Genomic DNA, 22,677 nt, shown 5'->3' with positions numbered 1-22,677 from the left:
CAAGACAAATAATTTTCCTAGGAAAAGCATGGGTCTTCGATGAGAGAGCAATATCCAGAGGGCTAAGCAAGAGGGGTAATCCAGAATCCAGAGCAAAGGGTCAAAACACGAGAAACAGGACAAGGCAAGAAAAAGACTAAATTATGAAAACTAGAAACCAAACAAGACTAAGAAAACAAACACAGAATGGCTTCGTATCGCAGGGAGAGGGATATGGGCAGAACAATACTCGACCGTGTGTGAGAGGAAGTCCAATGCTTATAAAGAGTGTCTGATGGTTGTGCTCTGTGTGTGTGTGTGTGTGTGTGTGTGTGTGTGTGTGTGTAATTGGTGGCAGCTGTATGTGATAGTTATCAGTTGAATGTGATTGGTGCAATGGAGCATGGGAAATGTAGCCCAGGGAGTTCTGTGTAGTGAGAGTCTGTGTTGTAGATGATGACCTCTGGTGGTGATTAAATGGAAGTCCAATGACCGGATCATGAAAGTGTGTGTGTGTGTGTGTGTGTAGGGGTGGGCATGTTTTTGTGACATATCAGGACACAACTCTGTATAATGACATGGGTATGACACAGGTATTACAAGGGGAGGGTGACTTATGAGGACATAAGCCATGTCCCCATTTTTCAAAACCCTTTTTCAAAATCATACAGAATGAAGTTTTTTTTTAGGAAGTAAAAATGCAAATTTCCTGTGAGGGTTAGGGTTAGGGTTGGTAGGGTAGGGTTGGTGAAGGGCGATAGAATATACAGTTTCTACATTATAAAAACCATTACGCCTATGGGATGTCCCCACTTTTCACAAAAACAAACGTGTGTGTTTGTATGTATGACAAAATTCAAATGTATCCCCTTTGTAATCATTAACATTTTCAAAAGTAGTGTAATTTAAGAAGACATTTTTTTTCAAGAACTGTAACTGATTACAGTTACATTTAATTTATAATTAAATTACGTAATTCTGTTTTATGTAACTCATTTCTCCCCAATACTGGTTCTAACAGTCAATATGCCCATTTCTCACAAACATATTTTATTAATGGATGTAGAAAACTATTAGTATAATTTTGCCAGAAAAAGTTATAGAATTGTTATCACTTGTGTAGAAAATTTTCCTGGCCAAGCAAGACATATAGATGTACATATACCGAATGAAGGAAAGTAAGGAAGAGAAAGGGAAGAGCAAAAGAATGGCAGTATTTCACATCAGTTAACCATAACCTAATGAGAATCATCAAAGAATCCAAAATCACCTTAAAGGGGACTCAAACTTCAACACACATCTAAATAGTTAGAAACGGTTACTTGAATTGGCTTCATTCCTGAACAATGGTCCTGATGCGGTAGACAACAGGGGTTCTTGATGAGTTATTTTAGAAGTAAGCTGGAGATTTTCCTCTGGTTCTTCTGAAGATAGGAAAGTCCGCAGTGGTTTGACGAAGTAAAAAAAAACTACTGGAAAATCAAACTCAAAAGGTAAGTTTGAGGAGTCTTGGATAGTTATTCGTCTTGAAAAGCAAGGGTTTCTGAGCGCAGATTATCCAAAGATAATGAATTTCTGTTCACACCCACCTTTAGGGTGGAATGCCCAATCACACAATGTGTGTTGTGTATTGAGAAGAGGTCGATAAGAAGTCGGATGGGGAGACCCGAGAGTTGATCTGTTCATCATCTTCCAGATAATGGGAGTAAACATTACTATTTACCATTAAGCATCCATATAACTGCATACCACGGGGCCAGATTCTGTCATTTATATGCAAATGTCAAAAGTCTAAAGGAATCCCTATGACAATCGTACATGACCCTAAGCAGATGCTACACACGTTCATGTAAAAAATCTTGTGTAATATAAATAGTGTCTGTTTGTTTGCTGGTTTTTATTGTATTTGTTATAATACAATAGTTTTTGGCATGAAAATAGCCTAAGATGCTGGCATGGCATTAAATAAACAATATACTACTACTAATAGATTCTGTAATGTTTTCTTCTTATTTCCAGGACACAACTCCACAGAGCATCATCTATCATATCTAGGTCCACTGGTTCTGAGTTTTGGATTCCCGGCTAATTATCCTTCAGCTTCGGCTCCAGTTTTTGCTCTAGGCTCCAATTGGCTCACAAGAGTCCAGGTGAGTCCTGTTTACGCTTAGTGAGAGACTTTGTGCATTGTGTTCATATTCTGCTGTTCTGGCCACGGATTTGCCAGTCTTGTCTTTTTCTTGCAGGACCCTGTACGTTATAGTTCTAAATTAGGTTTAATCGTTTAATCACCAGCACAGCGTCTTGTCTCCATCGGCAACACGATTTGTGTTGATTACAAGTGACGTCACAGGTAGCGAAGAGTGCAAGTAGCGATTGCAAGTGACATTGTAATTTAGTTTCTTTTTTCTTGTCTTCGCCACCTGGCTACTGTTATAAAATTTTGGGAAATTCAAACAAAAAGTAATCAAAAAATTCAACAAAATAAAAAATAAAGACTGCAAGTGATGACACTAATGGAAGTGCAAGTATCTGAGAATGCAAGTATGAGAGTGCAAGTGCAAGTCTGCAGCCAGACCCTCTTGGAGAATCATAAAGGTCTTGGACCTGTGCATGGATACATGCAGACTCAAGCTACACACACACACACACATACACACACACACACACACACACACATACACAAACAAACTATTTTGAGCATTACGGCCTTTCTTTTTCAAATAAATTCTTTATCATCAAATCATTGAGGCTCAGATCAATCTGTTAGAAAAGTAAATACAAAATCTTTCCTAATTTAAAGTAAACATGATTATATGTAATCATATATTTCGTGATTATTAAGCATTACAATTGTATCATCATGATTTTAAAACTCTCCAATATTTTTTCTATATCCTAATGTTTCTAACAAGTGTAAACTAATTTACACTAATTACATCTAATTACATCATTTTAGAAGAGTACACTACCAGTCACTTTTTTAAACAGCAAGATTTTATATATATATATATATATATATATATATATATATATATATATATTTTTTTTTTTTTTTTTTTTTAAGAAGTCTCTTCTGCTCACCAAGCCTGCATTTATTTGATAAAAAAGAAGCGTGATAAAAAAGAAGCATATTTTAAAGCTGAATTTTTTGCATCATTACTCCAGTCACATGATCCTTCAGAAATCATTCTAATATGCTGATATGCTGTTCAAAAAACTTGTATTATTATTTTTATGTTGAAAACATCTCAGTAGAATTTTTCTCAGGTGTCTTTGATGAACAGAGTGTTCAGAAAAACGTCTTGGTTACGTATGTAACCCTAGTGCCCTGAAGGAGGGAACAGAGACGTTACGAATGGGATCTCGCCCGAAAGCCCAATCACCTTTGAGTGGTACAAAACGAGCCAATGCAATTGGTCTGTGGAATTTGCATCTCATCTCCGTCCCGCAGCTCGCATTCAAGTCTTCACTGAGTAGCTGAGCCAGTGACCCGGTCGTTCTGCGGAACAGCGATGTGGCAACGGGACGTAACGTCTCCGTTCCCTCCTTCAGGTAAACAAGGGTTACATATGTAACCAAGACTTTCCCTTTCAGTCAATCACGTTCGACGTTACGAATGGGGCCCCTTACAAAATGCCACTTGGCTGTCTTCCAGCGACCCGTTTGAGTGATAGCACCCTGTGGTGAGGCCAACACGAGTGAGGGCCTATAGCTCACACAGAATACACTGGGTAGCATATTCCAGCTGGACATATGCTAGCAGGCTGCCTGCCCGTGGGAGGACTTACAGAAGGCAGGTATCTACCAAGGTTGTGATACATAAGAACTCTGAGGTACCCAGCCTGCAGGGTGGAAGTTTCAACGACAGAGCTGGCAAGGGGCTTGCCAAGGTAAAGACACATGCTGCGGAGAGACTTACTGTGGACATACACACGTGGGATTACCCAGAAAAGGGGAATCAAAACACATGGAGACACCTAGTCCCACACAGAGCTGACCAAAGGGCATGTACGCAAGTGTTGGACATCAACAGTGCTGGAGGAACCCAGGTTTCTGACTGAAGAACTCACCTGAGGGAAATAGCTCATGCATCCAGTCCGCGGAGTGGAATGGCACAGCAAGCGGATGGACACCGAGCAGGTCCTTATTGGCCCGAAGGGGCGAGTCCCCGGAAGGACACGGACTCTACACGGAGATTATAAAATCTCGCTAATGTGTTAGGTGTCGCCCAGCCCACAGCTCTACAGATGTCTGCTAGCGAAGCGCCATGCGCCAGCGCCCAGGAGGAAGCTACGATCCTAGTTGAGTGAGCTCTCACCCCTAGGGGGCATGGCAGGTCTTGTTTTCAAAGATAAAAACTTTAGCTCTACTGAGAGCAAGGGTTCGAAGGGAGCTCTCTGCAGTGCTGATAGAACCACTGCGAGGTCCCAAGAGGGGACTTGCTGAGGGTGAGGCGGATTGAGCCTCCTTGCTCCTCTCAGGAACCTGATGATCAGATCGTGCCTCCCAAGAGACTTACCTTCAACAGGGTCATGGTGAGCCGAAACGGTGGCCACATAGACCTTGAGGGTGGAAGGAGACAGCCTTGGTTCCAACCCCTCCTGAAGAAAGGAAAGCACTGACCCAATCGGACATTTCCAGGGGTCTTCACGCCATGAAGAACACCAAGTGATGAAGAGGTTCCACTTCAAAGCATAGGCATGTCTGGTGGACATGGTTCTAGCTGAAGTGATGGTAGCTACCACCTGTGGTGGCAAGGTACCTAAACCTTCCATGACCCATCCAGAACCCACACATGTAGGTTCCACAGATCGGGACGTGGGTGCCAGAGAGTGCCCCGTCTCTGAGAAAGAAGGTCCTTCCTCAGAGGAATTGGCCAGGGAGGGGCTGTTGCGAGGAGTACAAGTTCGGGGAACCAGGTCCGGCCAGGCCAAAAAGTCGCAACCATGAGGACCTGCTCCTTGTCCTCCCTGATCTTGCACAACTTCTGTGCAAGAAGACTCCCTGGGGGAATCGCATACTTGTGCAGGCCCAGCGGCCAGCTGTGTGCCAGGGCATCCATGCTGAGGGTGCCCTCGGTCAGGGAGTAAAACAAATGGCAGTGGGAATTTTCTGGAGAGGCAAACAGGTCTACCTGAGCATCTCCGAAGTGCTCTCAAATCAGCTGAACAGACTGGGGGTGGATTCTCCATTCCCCGCGGCAAGACTGCTGCCGTGAAAGCTTGTCGGCTGCACGATTGAGCCTGCCCGGAATGTGTATGGCACGAAGCGAGCTCAGATGCTTGTGACTCCACAGGAGGAGATGGCGAGCGAGTTGTGACATGTGGCGGGAGCGTAGACCACCCTGACGGTTGATGTACGCTACGGTCGCAGTGTTGTCCGTACGGACCAGAACGTGCTTGTCCTTCAGCAGGGCCCTGAAGCGGTGCAGAGCAAGACGTACTGCTAGCAACTCAAGGTAATTGACATGCCACCAGCCCATGCCAGAGGCATCTGTTGACACAACAACATGTCTGGACACCAGTTCTAGGGGCATGCCAGCCCGTAGAAATGAGGGGTCCAACCACGGGGTGAAGTATCTGCGGCAGGCCGGAATGATGGTCACTCGGAGTGGCCCTGTTGCCATGCCCATCTCGGGACTCGGTCGTGGAGCAAGTGCTGAAACGGTCTCATGGAGTAGCCCGAGCGGTATGACCGCCGCCGCGGACGCCATATGCCTAAGGAGCCTCTGAAACAGTTTCAGTGGAACCGCTCTCTTGCCCTCAAATTGTCGAATTGTCGAATTGCTCTCTTGCCCTCGAATGGCAACCGAGTCTATTTCCATACCGAGAAAAGAGATCCTCTGCACAGGGGAGAGCTTGCTCTTTTCCCAGTTGACCTGAAGACCTAGTCGGGTGAGGTGTCTGAGCACCAGATCCCTGTGCTCGCACAACCACTCTCGAGAGTGAGCTAGGATCAGCCAGTCATCGAGGTAGTTGAGGATACGGACACCTTGTTCTCTGAGAGGAACCAGGGCTCCCTCCGCGACCTTCGTAAAGACTAGAGATGTTCCGATACCCTTTTTCTCTTCCCGATACCGATTCCGATACCTGGGCTCAGGGTATCGGCCGATACCGAGTACTGATCCGATACCTGGGTGTATATCTGTATATACAGCTGTATATACTACTAGCCCTGTGTAAATTGCTAGAATTTTTTTATGGTGTGCTTCAGACAGATCCCTCAATAAAACATGAACAAATACATGGTGAACTACTGTATTTATTACAGTATTTTTATTATCTAACATGAATTTGACAGTATTATTTATTTTCTTATGCAAAAAAGAACTTCAAATGCAGCCAAAAATCTAACACCGCAAACTAAAAAAGGTATTTAAGTTTTACAATATAACTGTATAAAAAAACTGCAACAAAAAAGATCTATTAATCAGATAATCTCTTTACAACAAAACAAGTAAAAAACAAGCAACCATCTAGGCATAATTATTATTATTATAGAGACGTATTATTATTACTGTAGGCTACAACAGTAGCTTTATATATTGTCAATTTACTCATGTAAACCAAACATTTTTTTTAATGGGCTGCCATGAAGATCTTTGAGTGTCTGTGTTTATGATATGACAGTATTCTCAAATGAAACGGTAAATTCTCATGAAGTGACGGTTTATGCGTTCGTGTCCTCATGACACACAGCAGAGACTACAAAACAGCGAGCTCTCGCGCATCTGTGCCAGTCACCCACAGAGATGTAGATTTTGCGGGAGTAATATTTAAATAGTATTTTGCAGTTTAATATTCACAGACACTAGTATATATTCGGCTACTGTCTGGAGCCCTGCGCTTTGACTTACACGGAAGCGACTGAACGCAGCTGCCGGTACTGAATATACTCGAGAGTCTGTAACTACCGGTACTACAGAGACATACTGCTAACCACTGATCTATAATATAGTAGCGGCTTCACTGTGTTTTGGCAGTTTAGAATGTGATGAGTGATCCAGTCATATATAGATAAGGGCTGCTAACGCGTTTTCATTTCTTCTTCGCTGCTCTAAACAGGGGTTGCTTGTGGCAACACAGCACAACTTCCTGTGTTTTCAATGCATTTTGAGCAGCGAAGAAGAACCGTGCAGCGGTTAGGCAAAGCTTGCGGTCATAACTAGGTCTTTTTTAAGAAAATGGTATCGGATCGGTATATGGGTTCATGTACTCGCCGATGCCGATGCCAGAATTTGTTGTGGTATCGGAGATATTTCCGATACTAGTATCGGAATCGGAACAACTCTAGTAAAGACACAGGGAGACAGGGCCAACCCGAATGGAAGAACCTTGTACTGATATGCCTGCCCTTCGAAAACAAACCTCGGTCTGTGTCGAGGAAGGATGGAGACATGAAAGTACGCGTCCTTCAGGTCGATCGCTGCAAACCAATCCATCAGACGAATGCATTCGAAAATGCGCTTGGGCTTAGCATCTTGAACGGGAGTCTGTGCAGAGCTCGGTTCAAGGCACACAAGTCCAGGATTGGCCGTAACCCACCTGTCTTCTTGGGTACTATGAAGTAAGGGCTGTAACAGCCGGACTTCATTTCGGCTGGAGGGACCGGCTCTATCGCGCCCTTTGTCAGCAGGGCCGCGACATCTGCGTGCATGACAGTGGCATATTTGCCCACCATCGTCACGGGACACCCGGAAACCTGGGGGGACGCTGGGCGAACTGAATCCCGTAGCCGAGCCTGAGCGTCCGAATGAGCCAGCGGGAAGGCCTGGGGAGCTCTAGCCAGGCTCCCACAAACCGAACCAGCGGGGTCAAGGGGACTACAGGCGTACCCACAGTGGGGCAGCGTGGTGGAGCAGACAGCCCCGGCATGGGAGGCATAGCATCCCTTAGCGGGGGCGGAGTGCAGGCACTTGTCTGACTCCATGTAGTAAAGAGGGCATGAGAAGGCGAAGCATTCTTGAGCCGGCTTTGCATGGAAACTGGCAAGGGGAGAGGAGAACGAGAGCGGCGAGGAAGCACGTCGCCAACTGTCATTCATGGCCTCTTGGGACCCGGAGGTAGAGGAAACAGCTCTTTTAGTGAAGGTTTGGGTACCAACGGCCGCAGGGCCAGTGGCGGAACAAAAAGAAAACAAGAACAAAGGATTCTCCCCCGGCCCTCCTTGCTACCATCTCCTGATGAGCTGACGTCTCCAACTCCGGGTCGCCCGTCTCGGCTTGGCCTGGCGTTTGGCAGGTTTAGGGGCAGAGACGGGTTGCGCCGCCCTTCTGCGGCCATCTCCTCGCTGCGGCCGGTGCGAAGGCTGCTGCTGTGGCCAAGCGGGAGTGGAGGAGGAAGCAGCAGGCCTTGGCCACAAGCGTGGATGAGAACTTACAGGCCTTGGAGGGCAGCTTGGGAACCACCACGCCAAGCGGAGGTGCTCTGTGGACACAGTTGCATCGCAACAGAACGCTCCACCGGGGGAATCCCAGCATACCCCTTGGCCGCCCCACCATCGAGGGCAGTGACGGTGGAGGAAGTACCAGAACGGTTTCAGGCAGTTAAAGGTGTCTTCCATGAACTGGTTACTTCCTGGTGCACTTTCAGGAAGAAAGGAACCAGAGGAGGGTGCTGACTATCCGCATGAGCAGCCCCCAGGAACCAATCATCCAGCCTCGATCGCTCGGGACAGGGTGGAGGATTCCACTCAAGCCCGATGCTCTATGCTGCCCAGGAAAGCACGGCCGTCAGCTCGGGATCGGACTCGGACAATGCTGGCACTCCCGAGGGAGGCAATGCAGCCGAACACTCATCTCCCGAAGTCTCAAGCCCGCCTTGTGATGCGGCGATTGACATACGGTCCTCTTCGCGAGCCCCGAATGAGATGTCAGGAGCCTGAGAGGGTCCAGCAAACTCATCCAGAAACTTAACCGGCTGCGGCGTATGTGAGGGGGGTGTGGCCCGGGGAGGTGCGCTCGTCGGGGAAGCCCACACAGTAACCCTCAGATCACCCTGGCCACCAGCCGAAGTAGCCCTCTTAAGAGAAGAAGAGCTAGAACGGGGTGTGGCAGAGGGGACTCTATACCGCTGAATCGCGCCGTCACACCAACACCAGCTCTTGCTTGTAAAACTCCAGTGATTGCAGCAAGCGATATGCTCGGCTCCGAAGCGAAAGCTTGAATGCGAGTTGCTCGCGTTGCTCCTTATATACCCGCTCTGCGGGGCGGAGCTTGCGATGCAAATTCTGCACTGTTTTGTACTTTGTGTACCATTGGTTTGTTTTGTACCACAAGAAGGTGATTGGGCTCTCGAGCTAGATCCCATTCGTAACGTCGAACATGACCGACTGAAAGGGGACAGCATTTATCTGACATATAAATATTTTGTAACATTATTGAGGCTGTCAGTCGATTCAAATATTTAATTGCAATTAATAGCATGATTGTCATGCAAAATGTACATGTATTATTTATTATTACCTTTCTATGGCCACATGTTGTATTTTGATGCAGCCAACTGCTCAATAAAACAGTTTCTTTGATATATATTTTAATGTTTCTGTTGTCAAGAAAGTGGAATGAATATGAAACAGTGACTGAAACACGTATCATTAAGCCACTTCTAATCATGGTTGATTACAATAACCTTCCGCTGTCACTCCATCAGATAACTGCGCTTTGCAGGAGACTGGATGAGCTTTGGGAGGAGAACCAAGGCAATGTGATTCTTTTTACCTGGATGCAGTTCCTCAAGGAAGAGACTCTGGACTTCCTGGGAATCCAGTCACCGCTGGAAATCCAGAGCATTGAGAGTGAATCTGGCTTAAAACAAGCAGCGGACGTTTCCGGAGAAAAATGTCAAGTGCAAGATTTAGACCCAAGAGCTGTGCAAGAAGTTGATGCTCGCACAGATATACTGAGTCAGCTGCTAGATTTTGACGAAGCTCAGAATCAGAAGGTGTTTGATGGGAAGGTGTTCTGCTGCGGCATCTGTTACTCAGAGAAGCTCGGATCGGAATCACTGCTCTTCAAAGAGTGTCAGCATGTGTACTGCAAGTCCTGCATGAAGGAATACTTTCAGATCCAGATTAGGGACGGAAAGGTCCAGTGCCTTACCTGCCCTGAGCCAAAGTGTGTGTCCATGGCCACTCCTTCACAGGTATCTCCTATCTGCTCTGATATAATTATGCCATAGTGTAAGTATGAATAGATTATGTAATCTATTCATACTCTTTTAAAAATGTACAAACATTTTTTTTATCCAAATATAAAACTCTTTCAGATTTCGAGGGTCCATTAGGTCTGTGCAGTTCCTTTATTTCAGTAATTCAGCTCAAATTGTGAAACTTGTGTTTTAAATTAATTCAATGCACACAGACTGAAGTAGTTTTAGTCTTTGGTTCTTTTAATTGTGATGATTTGGCTCACATTTAACAAAAACCCACCAATTCACCAAATCTCAACAAATTAGAATACTTCTTAAGACCAAATTTTTTTATTTATTTTTAAAGCATTCGGTTCTAAGAGGCTTTTTATCTGAGATATATCACACACCCCTACTGGTAACTACAATTTTTCTGCCTTAACCTATATTTATTACAATAATGAGTCAAAGAAAACAAAGCAATTATTTCCATTTATTTATTTTTGTGGCAAGGCCAGTAAATATCTGAACCTTGAATGAATATTTGTATTCTGAATGTAGACTGACAGTCTGCTCGTGTAACAGGTGAAACTTCTTGTGAGCAAAGACGAGTTTGCACGCTATGATCGTCTCCTGTTGCAGTCGAGTCTAGACCTGATGAAGGATGTGGTGTATTGTCCTCGTAAAAGCTGCTGTATGGCGGTGATGGTGGAGCCAGACTCAAACATGGGCATCTGTCCCGCCTGCAAATATCCCTTCTGTACACTCTGTAAGCGGAGCTATCACGGCCTCAATCACTGCATACCGACTGATGGTGAGATATTCACACCTGTTGCAGATTAACCCTCTGGTGTTGGTTGGTCATTTTAGTCTGGGAAATTTTTTTATTGAAATGTAAAAATCTAGGGATGCACAGTATATCGGCAATATCGGTATCGGCCAATAAATGGTCATTTTAGTGTTATCGTTATCGAACTGATAAGAACATTTTGCTGATATATTAAAGCCGATATTAAATAATGTTATGGAATCTTTGTGCGCCCGTTAAGCACGTTGTAATGGGAGGAGCGCATTACACAACATAAGTTATAGTCTGGTTAACACATAACTTACTTTGAGTTCACCTGTACATTTGAATCTTTTTGTACATATATAAGTTGTATTATCATGTTTATGTTGTATAAATATCTGACAGTGTTACAGTTTACCAGTGTTCATTCAGCTCTTCAGAAACAACGCACGCAGCTTAAATAGTAATGCTGCTATTAGAAACAATGGCAGCTTTTAATTTAAGATTCTTCTTTTCCAAAATAAGTGATATATTAATAGTAATAACCATCACTTTTATTTTTAATTTATTAATTTCATATGGTTTATGTATTATTGTCAGTGGGGAGGTTATTCCATTAAAATTATCCATGTCATATGATTTTTATTTTATTTTATATTTTACATAATAATGTTGTCCAGTGACTAGATTGCATAGTTTTATTTATTTGTAAGGCTGATTTATGTTTGATTTATGTTGAAGTGTTTAATGGCATTTAATGATGAGACCTTCTTGTAATCAGGCTCTCAGAAATTACATAAAAATTTGGATTCAGATTTATCAGCCAACATATCGGTTATTGGTTTTCATATATATAAAATGAACGGTTAACGGTATCGGCCAAAATTTTCCTGTTGGTGCATCCCTGAAACATTACTACTTCATCAGAATGGCTTTAGACGATAGTCACTATTTGCCCAGACAAAAAAAAATTATGGACTTGAATCAGAAAAGCTCAACGGTCTAGAGACTTATCTTGCTCACTTCTCTACATGTCAATGTGAAGACATGGTGTGTCTAATTAGTAGGTTCCCTATGCTGTTTTCAGATGTTCCCAGTCAAAGTACTGTCATTTGTCATGACATTGATGTTGGACACTCCCCTCCTGTCAAGCAGCACACATATTGGGTTAACTACCAAAAACATGAGATAATGAGAGAGGAAGTGCGATACTTGTTGCAGCATGGTTTCGTTCAACCTAGTCAAAGCCCCTGGACCTCACCCTGTTTGCTGGTGCCGACGTCTGACACTACGTATAGATTCTGTACAGACTATCGCAAAGTTAATAGTCTTACTAAACTGGACTCTTTCCCACCTCGGATGGAGGATTGTATGGACCGAATTGGTGCAGCCCGCTACATCACTAAACTTGACTTGCTAAAGGGCTATTGGCAAGTGCCACTAACAGACCGGGCCTCTGAGATATCTGCTTTTGTTACTCCAGATAACTTCCTGCAATATTCTGTAATGGCCTTCGGGATGCGAAAAGGACCAGTCACCTTCCAGCGTCGGATGCAGAGAGTTTAATCTGGAGTAGCCAACTGTGAAGCTTATCTGGATGATGTAGTGATCTTTTCAGATACATGGGAAAACCATCTAGATACACTTACTGAGGTTTTTAGTCATTTGGCTGAAGCTTCGTTGACGTTGAATCTGGCTTAGTTATATACTTGGGTAAGCGAAAATGTAATTGCAGATGCACTATCCAGAACCAATAGTGCAGACAGTTGACCTGTGGATACTTTGCCCCTTTGGATGTGAGTACATGTTATGTTGAATTATTACAATTATTCCTCTTCTAATACAATTGATAATGCATGTAAACAATCGATCGGATTGAACCACGAAGCTGAAAGGATTGTACATGTGCAATGATGCAGAAATAACGTAGGCTAATGGTGTAGGACGCACAGAACGATCAGCTCCTCCTTCTGATTAAAGTTTTGTATTAATGTGTGTCCTGTCATTATAAAAATCTCCTTTCACTCGGCAATTGTGGAGCAGGACAACCTTGTTTTGGATACTCATCCACATTTTGGCTGCGGAGAGGGGCTTATTTTTTATTTTATTTTATTTTTCGTGAAAAATATGAGTATCACAGCCCTGTGGTTTATATGTGTATTTATCCATAAATTAGTAAATATTATTTCTGCTAGTAATAAACAAATAAAAAACTGTGTAGGGTCACTTTCACTGTTTGAGCAGTGTGCACATGTCAAAAACAAACAAAAAAACATTCCGATTTGAAGCTTGAGACATAAAAACATGCACATCAACTCGATCACTTTAACAAGCGTTTACGTAAACACTACAATCAGATTCATCAATCATGAGTTCAGTCCAATTCAGCACAAAAATTGTACATGTAAATGTAGCCATTGTCTCTATTTTAACACGAAATACTCCCATAATGGAAAAGTAATAAAAAAGTTTTTTTTTAAAATAGAATTTTTGAATTGGTCAATTGATCATAATTTTTTACCTATATATGTATTAGTAATATTTTTTTTTTAATACAAAGGAAAAAAAGAAAACATATTATTGAACAAAAATATATTACCCTGATTTTACTTAAAATAAAAACCAATTACATTTTAGGTGTCTGGTCACTTTAGACAGCAACAACACAAGTGTGACTCCCAACACCAGAGGCTAAAGAGTAGCTTGTGTCGGATGTTAGACATAATATCGTATCGTATATTAGATGCTCAGTGCTAAAGAATGTGAAGTCCACACACTTTGTTAGTTTGTTCAAAAGCTGTGTGTTTCTTTACCAGATGATATCCGTAGTATGCATGATGAGTATAATTCTGCGAGCAAAGAGAGGAGGAAGTTCCTTGAGAAGCGTTTTGGCAAGCAGGTCATTCAGAGGGTGTTGGAATCTTACAGCACAGACTGGCTAAATGTTAACTGTAAACAGTGCCCTTGCTGTGGCGCTAACATACAGGTCAGTACTAAAGACACGTGCATACATTGGTTTCCCATTTCTTCACTGACATATTTTATGTCCCATGTTGAGAGAAATCAGGAGTTAGGTGTAAAAGCACTTCCCTCAGCCTGAGACTTATTAATTTAACTTTTGATGTGATATATAAAATAGAACTTTATATAGAATATATATATAAGATATAAGCCATATATAAACATACTGTATATAAGCAAGACTATTTCAGGTTACGTATTTAATTTCAATATGTAAAGCCATATTTAAAGTCAAGAAAATAATCAGTATAAAAACTGTATATTAGGGATGTTTTTGGTCCAGTGATTAAGAGCTATGGAACTTTTCCACAAAACTGCTAGCATTGTAAATCCTTAAAAATATTTAGATTTGTATTTTTTTTTTTTTAAATGTATGCACATTTATAGCTCTATTCTTTGTTTTATATTACCTTTGCATCAAATTACAAAAGGTTTTCGCTTAATGCGCTGGTGTTTCTAATGCAGCGAATGGGATGCAATAAGATGAATGCATACATGGAAAAGTACTAGTCACTGCTTTAGTAATAGTATTGCAAATGTTATCATATACACCTATTAATTAAATTGTTCCTGGCATTCAAATGCAAAACCCCCAGAGATCTCTATAAAACAATTTAAAAAGAAATTGTGGCAAACTGAAATCTCATGTGTTGTGCTAAGCTCTGCTCTTTGTTTATGCTCATGTGCTCATGTGTTCTGGTGTTTCCCTCTGGTGCAGAAGAATAAGGGCTGTAATAAGATGACCTGTTCGATGTGTCAGGGCTATTTCTGCTGGATCTGTCTGAAAGCTCTCGGCAAGGAGGACCCTTACAGCCACTACAAGGACCCCAACTTGCCCTGCTACAACCAGTGAGAACCGTCTCCACTGCTGAGTCTTTCTACATTCACTTAAGACATAACCATCTGTGCTCAAATTACAGGAAATCTGTATCATGCACTACAAGTCAAACGCTTTTATCATTTTTTCCCTCAAGTCTCTTCTGCTCACCAAGTCTGCTTTTATTTGTTCCAAAGTACAGGAAAGGCAGTAGAATTTTGAAATATTTTTACTATTTAAAATAACTGTTTTCTCTTTGAATATATTTTCAAATCTAATTTATTCCTCTTATTTCAAAGTTGTATTTTCAGCATCATTCCTCCAGTCTTCAGTGTCACATGATCTTCAGAAATTGTTCTAATATGATGTTTACTGCTCAAGAAACATTTCTGATTATTATTATTATTATTATTATTATTATTATGTTGAAAACAGTATCATTTTTTAAGGTGTCTTTGATGAATAATAGAAAGTTCAGAAGAACAGCTTTTATCTGAAAATAGAAATCTTTTGTAACAATATAAATGACTAAAATGATACTGACTGAATTTGGTGCATTTTCTGGTGTACAAATCTGAACATGTTTAGGATGAATTCTATGCACAGTTTTACACACAAGTCTCCTTGCTCTTAAAGTCACATTAAATAGATTTCAGATGACTGAATGTTAATGGCTGGTGCACTGACGGCGTATTTGATTTTTTTTCTCTGCTCTAGAATGGAGCGTATAAATGGAAATAGATGAAGAATAAGGCCTTGGGAGTGATGAAGATAACTGATCCACTATAAAGCAATGCTTAAAGGATGTTTTCATGCACATCAGTGGACTATAGATCCAGACGAGAGATGCAAGCGTCTCACATAGAACTAGCCCTTTTTTGCATTTCATTTGCACAATATACAAATCCAGTTCACAATGTTTCTGTTGTGCGTACTATCTTCCCATCAAATTGTTTTATTAAGTACTCACTAAGTACAGCCGTGCAGAAAATGTGCATGCAAAACTAGAAAAGATGAACAAGCTTGCATTCAGCAGATGGAAATATTGTCTTTACACTGATTCTATGAGAAGAAAAGATGATCTGAACACTGACAGAAATTGTGTGCATTTTTTTAGAGAATTAAATATTTACTTATGAACCTAAATTATTTATTTTGATAAAGTACGTTGTTGAATATAATAGTATGTAGGTATAAAAGATAAATTATTAGCTTCACAATCAATGAGATTCATAAAACATTTTTACTTAAATGTTACTATTAATAAGTGTGTAATAACTACTGACTGCGATCAATGTGGATTTTTGGTCGATTAATGAGGCAGAAATATATTGTTAGTAAGATTTTAGAGGATTCTTATGTGTGGGGTGAAAGAAAAAGTAACTAGTAGTAAAGTCATAATATTAGTTTTGAAATGAGATGAACTAGTAATGAGTAATATATTACTTCTTAGTAACTATAGCCCAACACTGGTCGACAGACTATCATCAAGACTGTTTGTTTCTGAATAAATCATCTCTCCACTGATGTCGTGATTGTTAGGAGGACAATATTTGTGTGAGATACAACTATTTCAAAATCTGGGGGAGCAAAAAAATTGAAATATTGAGAAAATCATCTTTAAAGTTAGCACTCTTCAGAGATACTAAATATGATCATATTTTGTAATTATTATTTAAATCTGACTACTTTTCAGGAAAATGTGATGGGGTTTCAAATCAAAATATGATCTGTTATGAAACAGGGCATCAGTTTTATACTCCAGGACTCAAAGCATGTTTATTACACATTGTGGGAGACACAACAAATTAATAGAGAATATATTTCTATTAAATATTAAACATTGTTAATAAAATCTTGCAAATTATTACTACAATGTTTTGCTCTTATTTGTTCTTTTTATTTTGCCACAAAAACACATTCATATGCAAATTAGATATACATTGTATGGAAAAACTATTTTATGGCCATTTTACACACATTTTGCATAAAGAAAAATGTTTTTCAAATATATATTACATAACATAGTTGAGAATCATCTTTATATACATTTTGGTATAAAACAAATTAAAACTAATGTGTGATTAAAACAAAAATCCCAATTTTTGCCTTTTCATGTCTTCTTATTACAAAAAAAATAAATAAATAAATAAAAAAACAGGACTTTTTAAAGTCCCAATGGCATAACATATAACTAATTTTTCAACTATTTTATTTTTCACATTTTTTTGTTTTCTTGTTTTTTTTATGTTTTGTTTGACTGCACTTGTGTGGCATGTTGATTGTGATGATATGTAATAATGATAAAGACACTTCTGAAATGTATTTTCTTTTTGGTAAAGCTTGATCAAAGTCATGCTCGGTAATTCACACAGTGCTGGAAATCCTCAGTATACATTCATAGACATGCTGATATTAATAAAAGATAATAGACTCTGTCATCATAACACATGAAAGCTCTCATTTGTCCACACCTGGTTGATATGTAACATCATGGAATTAATCTGTGATTAATCAATTAATTCAATCAATTAATCAAATGACTCACCAGGCTTGAGTTTATTTTCTTTTCAATTGAACCTATTTCATCTACATATAGATGTAATATAGATATCTACAATGGCATTATTAAATGTTTTTTTATTGTTTAATTGCCTTCAAACTAAACTGAACTTTGGACCTTAGTTAGGGTGAGGCTAGTTATTTCTGCTGTTCTTCCTAAGGGATTGTCTGAAATTTCCCCCCTTAGTGCAAAATTTAAGTCATGTCCAGTCATTAATTCAGTATTGGGACACAGCTTCTGTTAAGCACTGCAGTGCCGTCAATCAACTAATTCCATGCAAAATAAAATATTATATATAAATACACACACATATATATTATGTGGGCAACATTTATGCTGCAGCACCCGGGGAGCAGTTGGGGTGTTCGGTGGGCACCTCAGTTGTGGTATCCCCGGCCCAAGACTCGAACCCATTTATATATACATATTAAATATACACAGTACACACACATATATTATGTAGACAAAAACCTTTATTGTGGATGCTATTAATCGCAATTTAATCATTTGATAGCACTAACTGCAAACATAGGCTACTGCAACTTTTGAAATGTGAAAAAAAATTGGGGGGATGAAATACAGTTTGCTCCCTTCCGATACTATATTTGTATACATGGATTATTATATCAGACTATATGGACACAATTTCCCCTGTAAAAAGACTGTGGTTTATTTTGGGTAGTCCAACAACAAATGAACATTTTGGTGAAATTTAATGTTTTGTTTTTTTCTGAAATAATTATTAAGTACATTCATTTTAATAACATATTTCACCTTTTGACACTTGTTATTTATTTCACTTTTTTTTTCTTTTTTTTAAAGCACTGTATTTTTATGAAGGGATGGTCAAAGATATAAATATTAAATTTAACCATTACAGAACAGTCTATCGGTTCTCTTTTGGACATCACCAAAATTAAATAATAATAATAAAATAATAATAATAATAATTATTATTATTATTATTATTATTATAAAGTGAAGCTACGACATTTCAGTCGCCCCCTGATGGATGGCTGTGGTAAAAGCCAATAAACTCCACCTTCTGTGTAAACTAATGTGATGTTCACACTTTTTGGTTGTAAATTTTGGTTGCTTGAACTACAAATAGATGCTATAACAGGATAAGGAAAGATGAAAAAAAGTCTTGTGGGGTTGGGATGAAATTGGGAGTAACTAAATGATAATTTTTTTTGTTAACACTCCCCTGGACACTGATTGGATTTTTGAGACGGTCCCTTACGCTTTATGCGCAACCATGACGTGTCAAATCCTGTTTTTATACAGTCTATGGTCAGAACATCCTCGAGTTTAAATAATATGCAGCTTTAAGCAGCATATTTAAGGATGTTTGTCTACAATAGTTGAATATTATGTAAATGTGCGGCGGTAGTAATATCTTTCCAAGACTGTCACCTCTCTAGAACAGAAGGAGAAAGCAAATATACTTAGGCAAGTAACTTATAATATTTGCCTATGTGTTTCTCTTCAGATTTAGTCAGAAATACAGCATTTATAAGTTCTGAACATGTATGGTAACGCTGTTTATTGTACATATAGTTTTTGTAGAGTTTATTAATTGTTTGGTTTCACATTCATCTCAGGAATGTTGCGATGTCAACCGACCAGGAAGCACAAGAAGATGAGCTGCTTGCTCTAGCGAGCATCTATGATGAAAAAGAGTTCCGCAGGGCCGAGTCAGCGAAGGAGGGCGAGATCCATCTGTGTCTGGAGCTTCCTCCGAACTTCACACTGCTAGTCAAGGGTGAGACGATCAGCAGGTGGTGGAACTTTGTTCTAGTCGGTGTTGGGAAGCTTACTTTGGAAATGGAAATGTTACAGATTACAATGTAACCTATTTAATTTCCATTGCCATCCAGTGGCGGAGCTAGACTTTTAAAACAGGGGTGGCAAAGGGGTGGCAAGGTATTATTTTGGGGGGTCAATATACAAAGTGTTCAATTACACTAAAAATAAATTATTTTCCACAAAATGTATACAGATTAAATTTAAGTTGTTTATTTTCCAAAATGTATTAAAGGGTTAGTTCGCCCAAAAATGAAAATTATGTCATTAATAACTCCCCCTTATGCTGTTCCAAACATGTAAGGCCTCCTTTTATCTTCGGAACACAGTTTAAGATATTTTAGATTTAGTCCGAGAGCTCTCAGTCCCTCCATTGAAGCTGTGTGTACGGTGTACTGTCCATGTCCAGAAAGGTAAGAAAAACATCATCAAAGTAGTCCATGTGACATCAGAGGGTCCGTTGGAATTTTTTGAAGCATCGAAAATACATTTTGGCTGGATTTCCGGTTCGCGAACGAATCATTCAGTTCACCAAATCGAACTGAATCGTTTTAAACGGTTCGCATCTCTAATACGCATTAATCCACAAATGACTTAAGCTGTTAACTTTTTTAATGTGGCTGACACTCCCTCTAAGTTCAACAAACCAATATCCCGGAGTAATTCATGTACTCAACAATAGACTGACTCGTTCACGAGTGAAGAAGCGGTTGCATCTGTGTTCGGATCACCAGTAGTTCTTTCGGACAGTTCCATCCAATAAACTGGTTGAAGAAAAGGGTTCACCAGTTCTTTTGCACTCAACGTTATGGCGTCATTGGCGATGATTGCCCTTGATTCAAGCCTTCAGTTTACCCGCGCTCATAACAATAGCACAGAATCAGTTCAGAATCAATCACCAAAAGAATCAGTTCAGTTCAGACGCTCTGTGTATCGGTCTGCTTCATGCTGAATCACACATGCGCAGTATCATCAGCTCCTCGGTTCACGAATCGGACACGTCTGACAGAAATGGTTCTTCACTCGTGAACGAGTCAGTCTATTGTTCGTTATCTGGCTCGGCTCGGTGTTTATCACAGCAGTTCAGTCAATGTACTGTTTGAGTACATGAATCCAGCTGCTTTGATTTGAACTCTCTCTCACACAGACACGGAAGAGAAGACAATGCTGAATAAAGTCGTCGTTTTTGCTATTTTTTGACCAAAATGTATTTTCGATGCTTCAAAAAATTCCAACGGACCCTCTGATGTCACATGGACTACTTTGATGATGTTTTTCTTACCTTTCTGGACATGGACAGTATACCGTACACACAGCTTCAATGGAGGGACTGAGAGCTCTCGGACTAAATCTAAAATATCTTAAACTGTGTTCCGAAGATAAAAGGAGGCCTTACATTTTTGGAACAGCATAAGGGTGAGTTATTAATGACATAATTTTCATTTTTGGGCGAACTAACCCTTTAAGTATACAGCAAAAATAGAACAAGTATTCAAAGTGCTCCTTGGACTAATCAAGTCCAGTAGTAAACAAAAACTGAGGTAAACTTGGACCTGTCAAAACAAGGCAGGACAAGGCAGTTGAGTACACCGTAACTAATAATACAAATACTAAAGTAATACATTACGACAAAATCTGAGCATATTGAGGTCTAGCCTATTTGACAACACAAGTAAAATTGCTTAAAGACGTCTAGACATGTTATGTTAAGTGCTAATAAATTGTATGTCTACACAAAGTTACCTTGGGAATGGTACGCCAAGGCGATGGCATCCACTATCCATTGGGCCAACCTCTGCTTGGAGACAGCCTTCCCCTTCTGCTGACCTCTAAAGCAGATTAGGAGCTGCTCAGAGCTTCTGAAGCTATGGGTGCGGTCCACGTATATGTGAAGCACTCTTATGGGACACAGCAACGGCAAGGCTGTTGTGACAACAACATGCCGGGACACTTGTTCTAAGGGCACGCCGGCCCGTAGAAAGGCAAGGTCCAACCAGGGGCTGAATCGGCGCCGACACATCGGTGTGATGGTGACACGATGTGTACCATGACTGCTGCGTGACTGCAGCTGAGGATGCCATATGCCCCAGGAGCCTCTGAAAGTGTTTCAGTGGTACCACTGTCCTGCCTCTGAAGGAACTCAGGCAGTTCAGCACTGACTGGGCATGCTCGCTGGTAAGCCATGCCGTCATACTCACTGAGTCTAACTCCATACCGAGATAAGAGATTCTCTGCACAGGAGATAGCTTGCTCTTTTCTCGGTTGACCTGAAGCCCCAACTAACTGAGGTGCTGGAGCACCAAGTCCCTGTGATCGCACAACTACTCTCAGGACAGGGCCATAATGAGCCAGTTGTCGAGATAGTTGAGGATCCTGACGCCCACTTCCCAGAGTGGGGCAAGGGCACCCTCCGCAAGCTTCGTGAAGACACAGGGGGACAGGGAGAGCCCGAAGGGGAGGACTTTGTACTGCCATGCCTGACCCTCGAATGCAAACTGCAGAAATGGTCTGTGGCGAAGGAGGATCGAGACATGAAAGTACGCTGTTAACTCTGGGTCAAATTCGGCAGTGGCGATAACACCCAAGGGGGGCAGCCCCGCAGAATCTTCATCCACAGAGGTCAACAGCCCATCCCCGATGCTGCAATCGACATCTGATCCCCGCCGGCAAACTGAATGACCCGTTGGGACTGCCAGAAGACAGCCCAGCAAAATCACCCAGCAGCCGCACAGGACAAACACTGCGGAAGGGGTAAGAGGTCCGTGAGGCGTGGCCCGGTGGAGAAGATCTCATTGTCACCTTCAAATCTCCCAGAGCACTAGCCAGCGGTCCTCTGCTCATGACAGAGAAACCGTAACGGGTAGTGACAGAGGGGTCTGCTCCTTTCCCTTTAAGAAAGGAGAGACGCGATCGCAGCGTTGCCATGGTCACACACGCAGTACGTGCATGAACCATCCACGAACGCGCCTTCAGCGTGCTGAATGCCCAGACACGAAAGACAACGATGGTGGCCATTGTCAGAGAACAGGAAACAACCGTATCCAGAAGGATGTGGATGAAACGGCGTTTTTAAAAAGATGCAAATCGTCTGTGATTTGCTCTTTTAGGAAATCTGCTCTCTTAGTTGAAGCGCCCAGGGGAATCAGTGAAAGGGACACCGTTGTTTGCGCCGTACCGCCAACCAGAACAGCTTCCCGACACAGCAGACGAATGGCTTTGTGGAGTATAATAGCTTTCATACCACCACTTGGCTCCAAAGCAAAAATCTAATGAGTGGATGCACCTGTCGCCCTCTTTATACCCGTTGGCACAAGGAGTGGCTCATGTATGTTAAATCCACTAGCCAATTTTCATTGGCGTTTTCTCTTAAACTCAGAGATGATTGGCCTCCCAGGTGAGACCCCATATGCCGTTCGACATAACTCGTAGTGACCGACAGATAGGGAACTGATTACTTTTCTAAACATCTATGTTTTCAAACCTTAACCTTACGGTTAGTGCTCAACACTGATCACCTTCATCACTTGAATTAAGATTATAGTAATTTAATTTAAAACACAGCCACCACAAA

General features: G+C 41.2%; 1 protein-coding gene across 8 annotated transcripts in view; it reads left to right on the top strand.

Moving 5' to 3' along the window:
- LOC127985815 (E3 ubiquitin-protein ligase RNF14-like) overlaps positions 1-22,677 on the top strand; it is a 45,264-nt gene that overhangs the window by 8,245 nt on the left and 14,342 nt on the right. For 2 of the 8 annotated variants that reach the window (XM_052587984.1, XM_052587983.1), the window contains exons 3-6: positions 1,999-2,129; positions 9,633-10,124; positions 10,695-10,923; positions 11,987-13,691. In XM_052587984.1, coding sequence (XP_052443944.1) covers positions 1,999-2,129; positions 9,633-10,124; positions 10,695-10,923; positions 11,987-12,465 — 1,331 coding nt within the window. In that variant the 3' untranslated portion in view covers positions 12,466-13,691. Of the gene's footprint in view, positions 1-1,998; positions 2,130-9,632; positions 10,125-10,694; positions 10,924-11,986; positions 13,692-13,715; positions 13,886-14,638; positions 14,770-15,454; positions 16,614-18,559; positions 18,753-18,904; positions 19,066-22,677 lie in introns of those variants that run through there. The other 6 variants (XM_052587990.1, XM_052587989.1, XM_052587985.1 and 3 more) reach the window with 5 other exon arrangements.

This window comes from Carassius gibelio, chromosome B21 (genome assembly GCF_023724105.1).
Source record: "Carassius gibelio isolate Cgi1373 ecotype wild population from Czech Republic chromosome B21, carGib1.2-hapl.c, whole genome shotgun sequence".
NCBI lineage: Eukaryota > Metazoa > Chordata > Actinopteri > Cypriniformes > Cyprinidae > Carassius > Carassius gibelio.
Note: the sequence above shows the minus strand (reverse complement) of the source record. Positions and strands in the feature narration are given on the sequence as shown.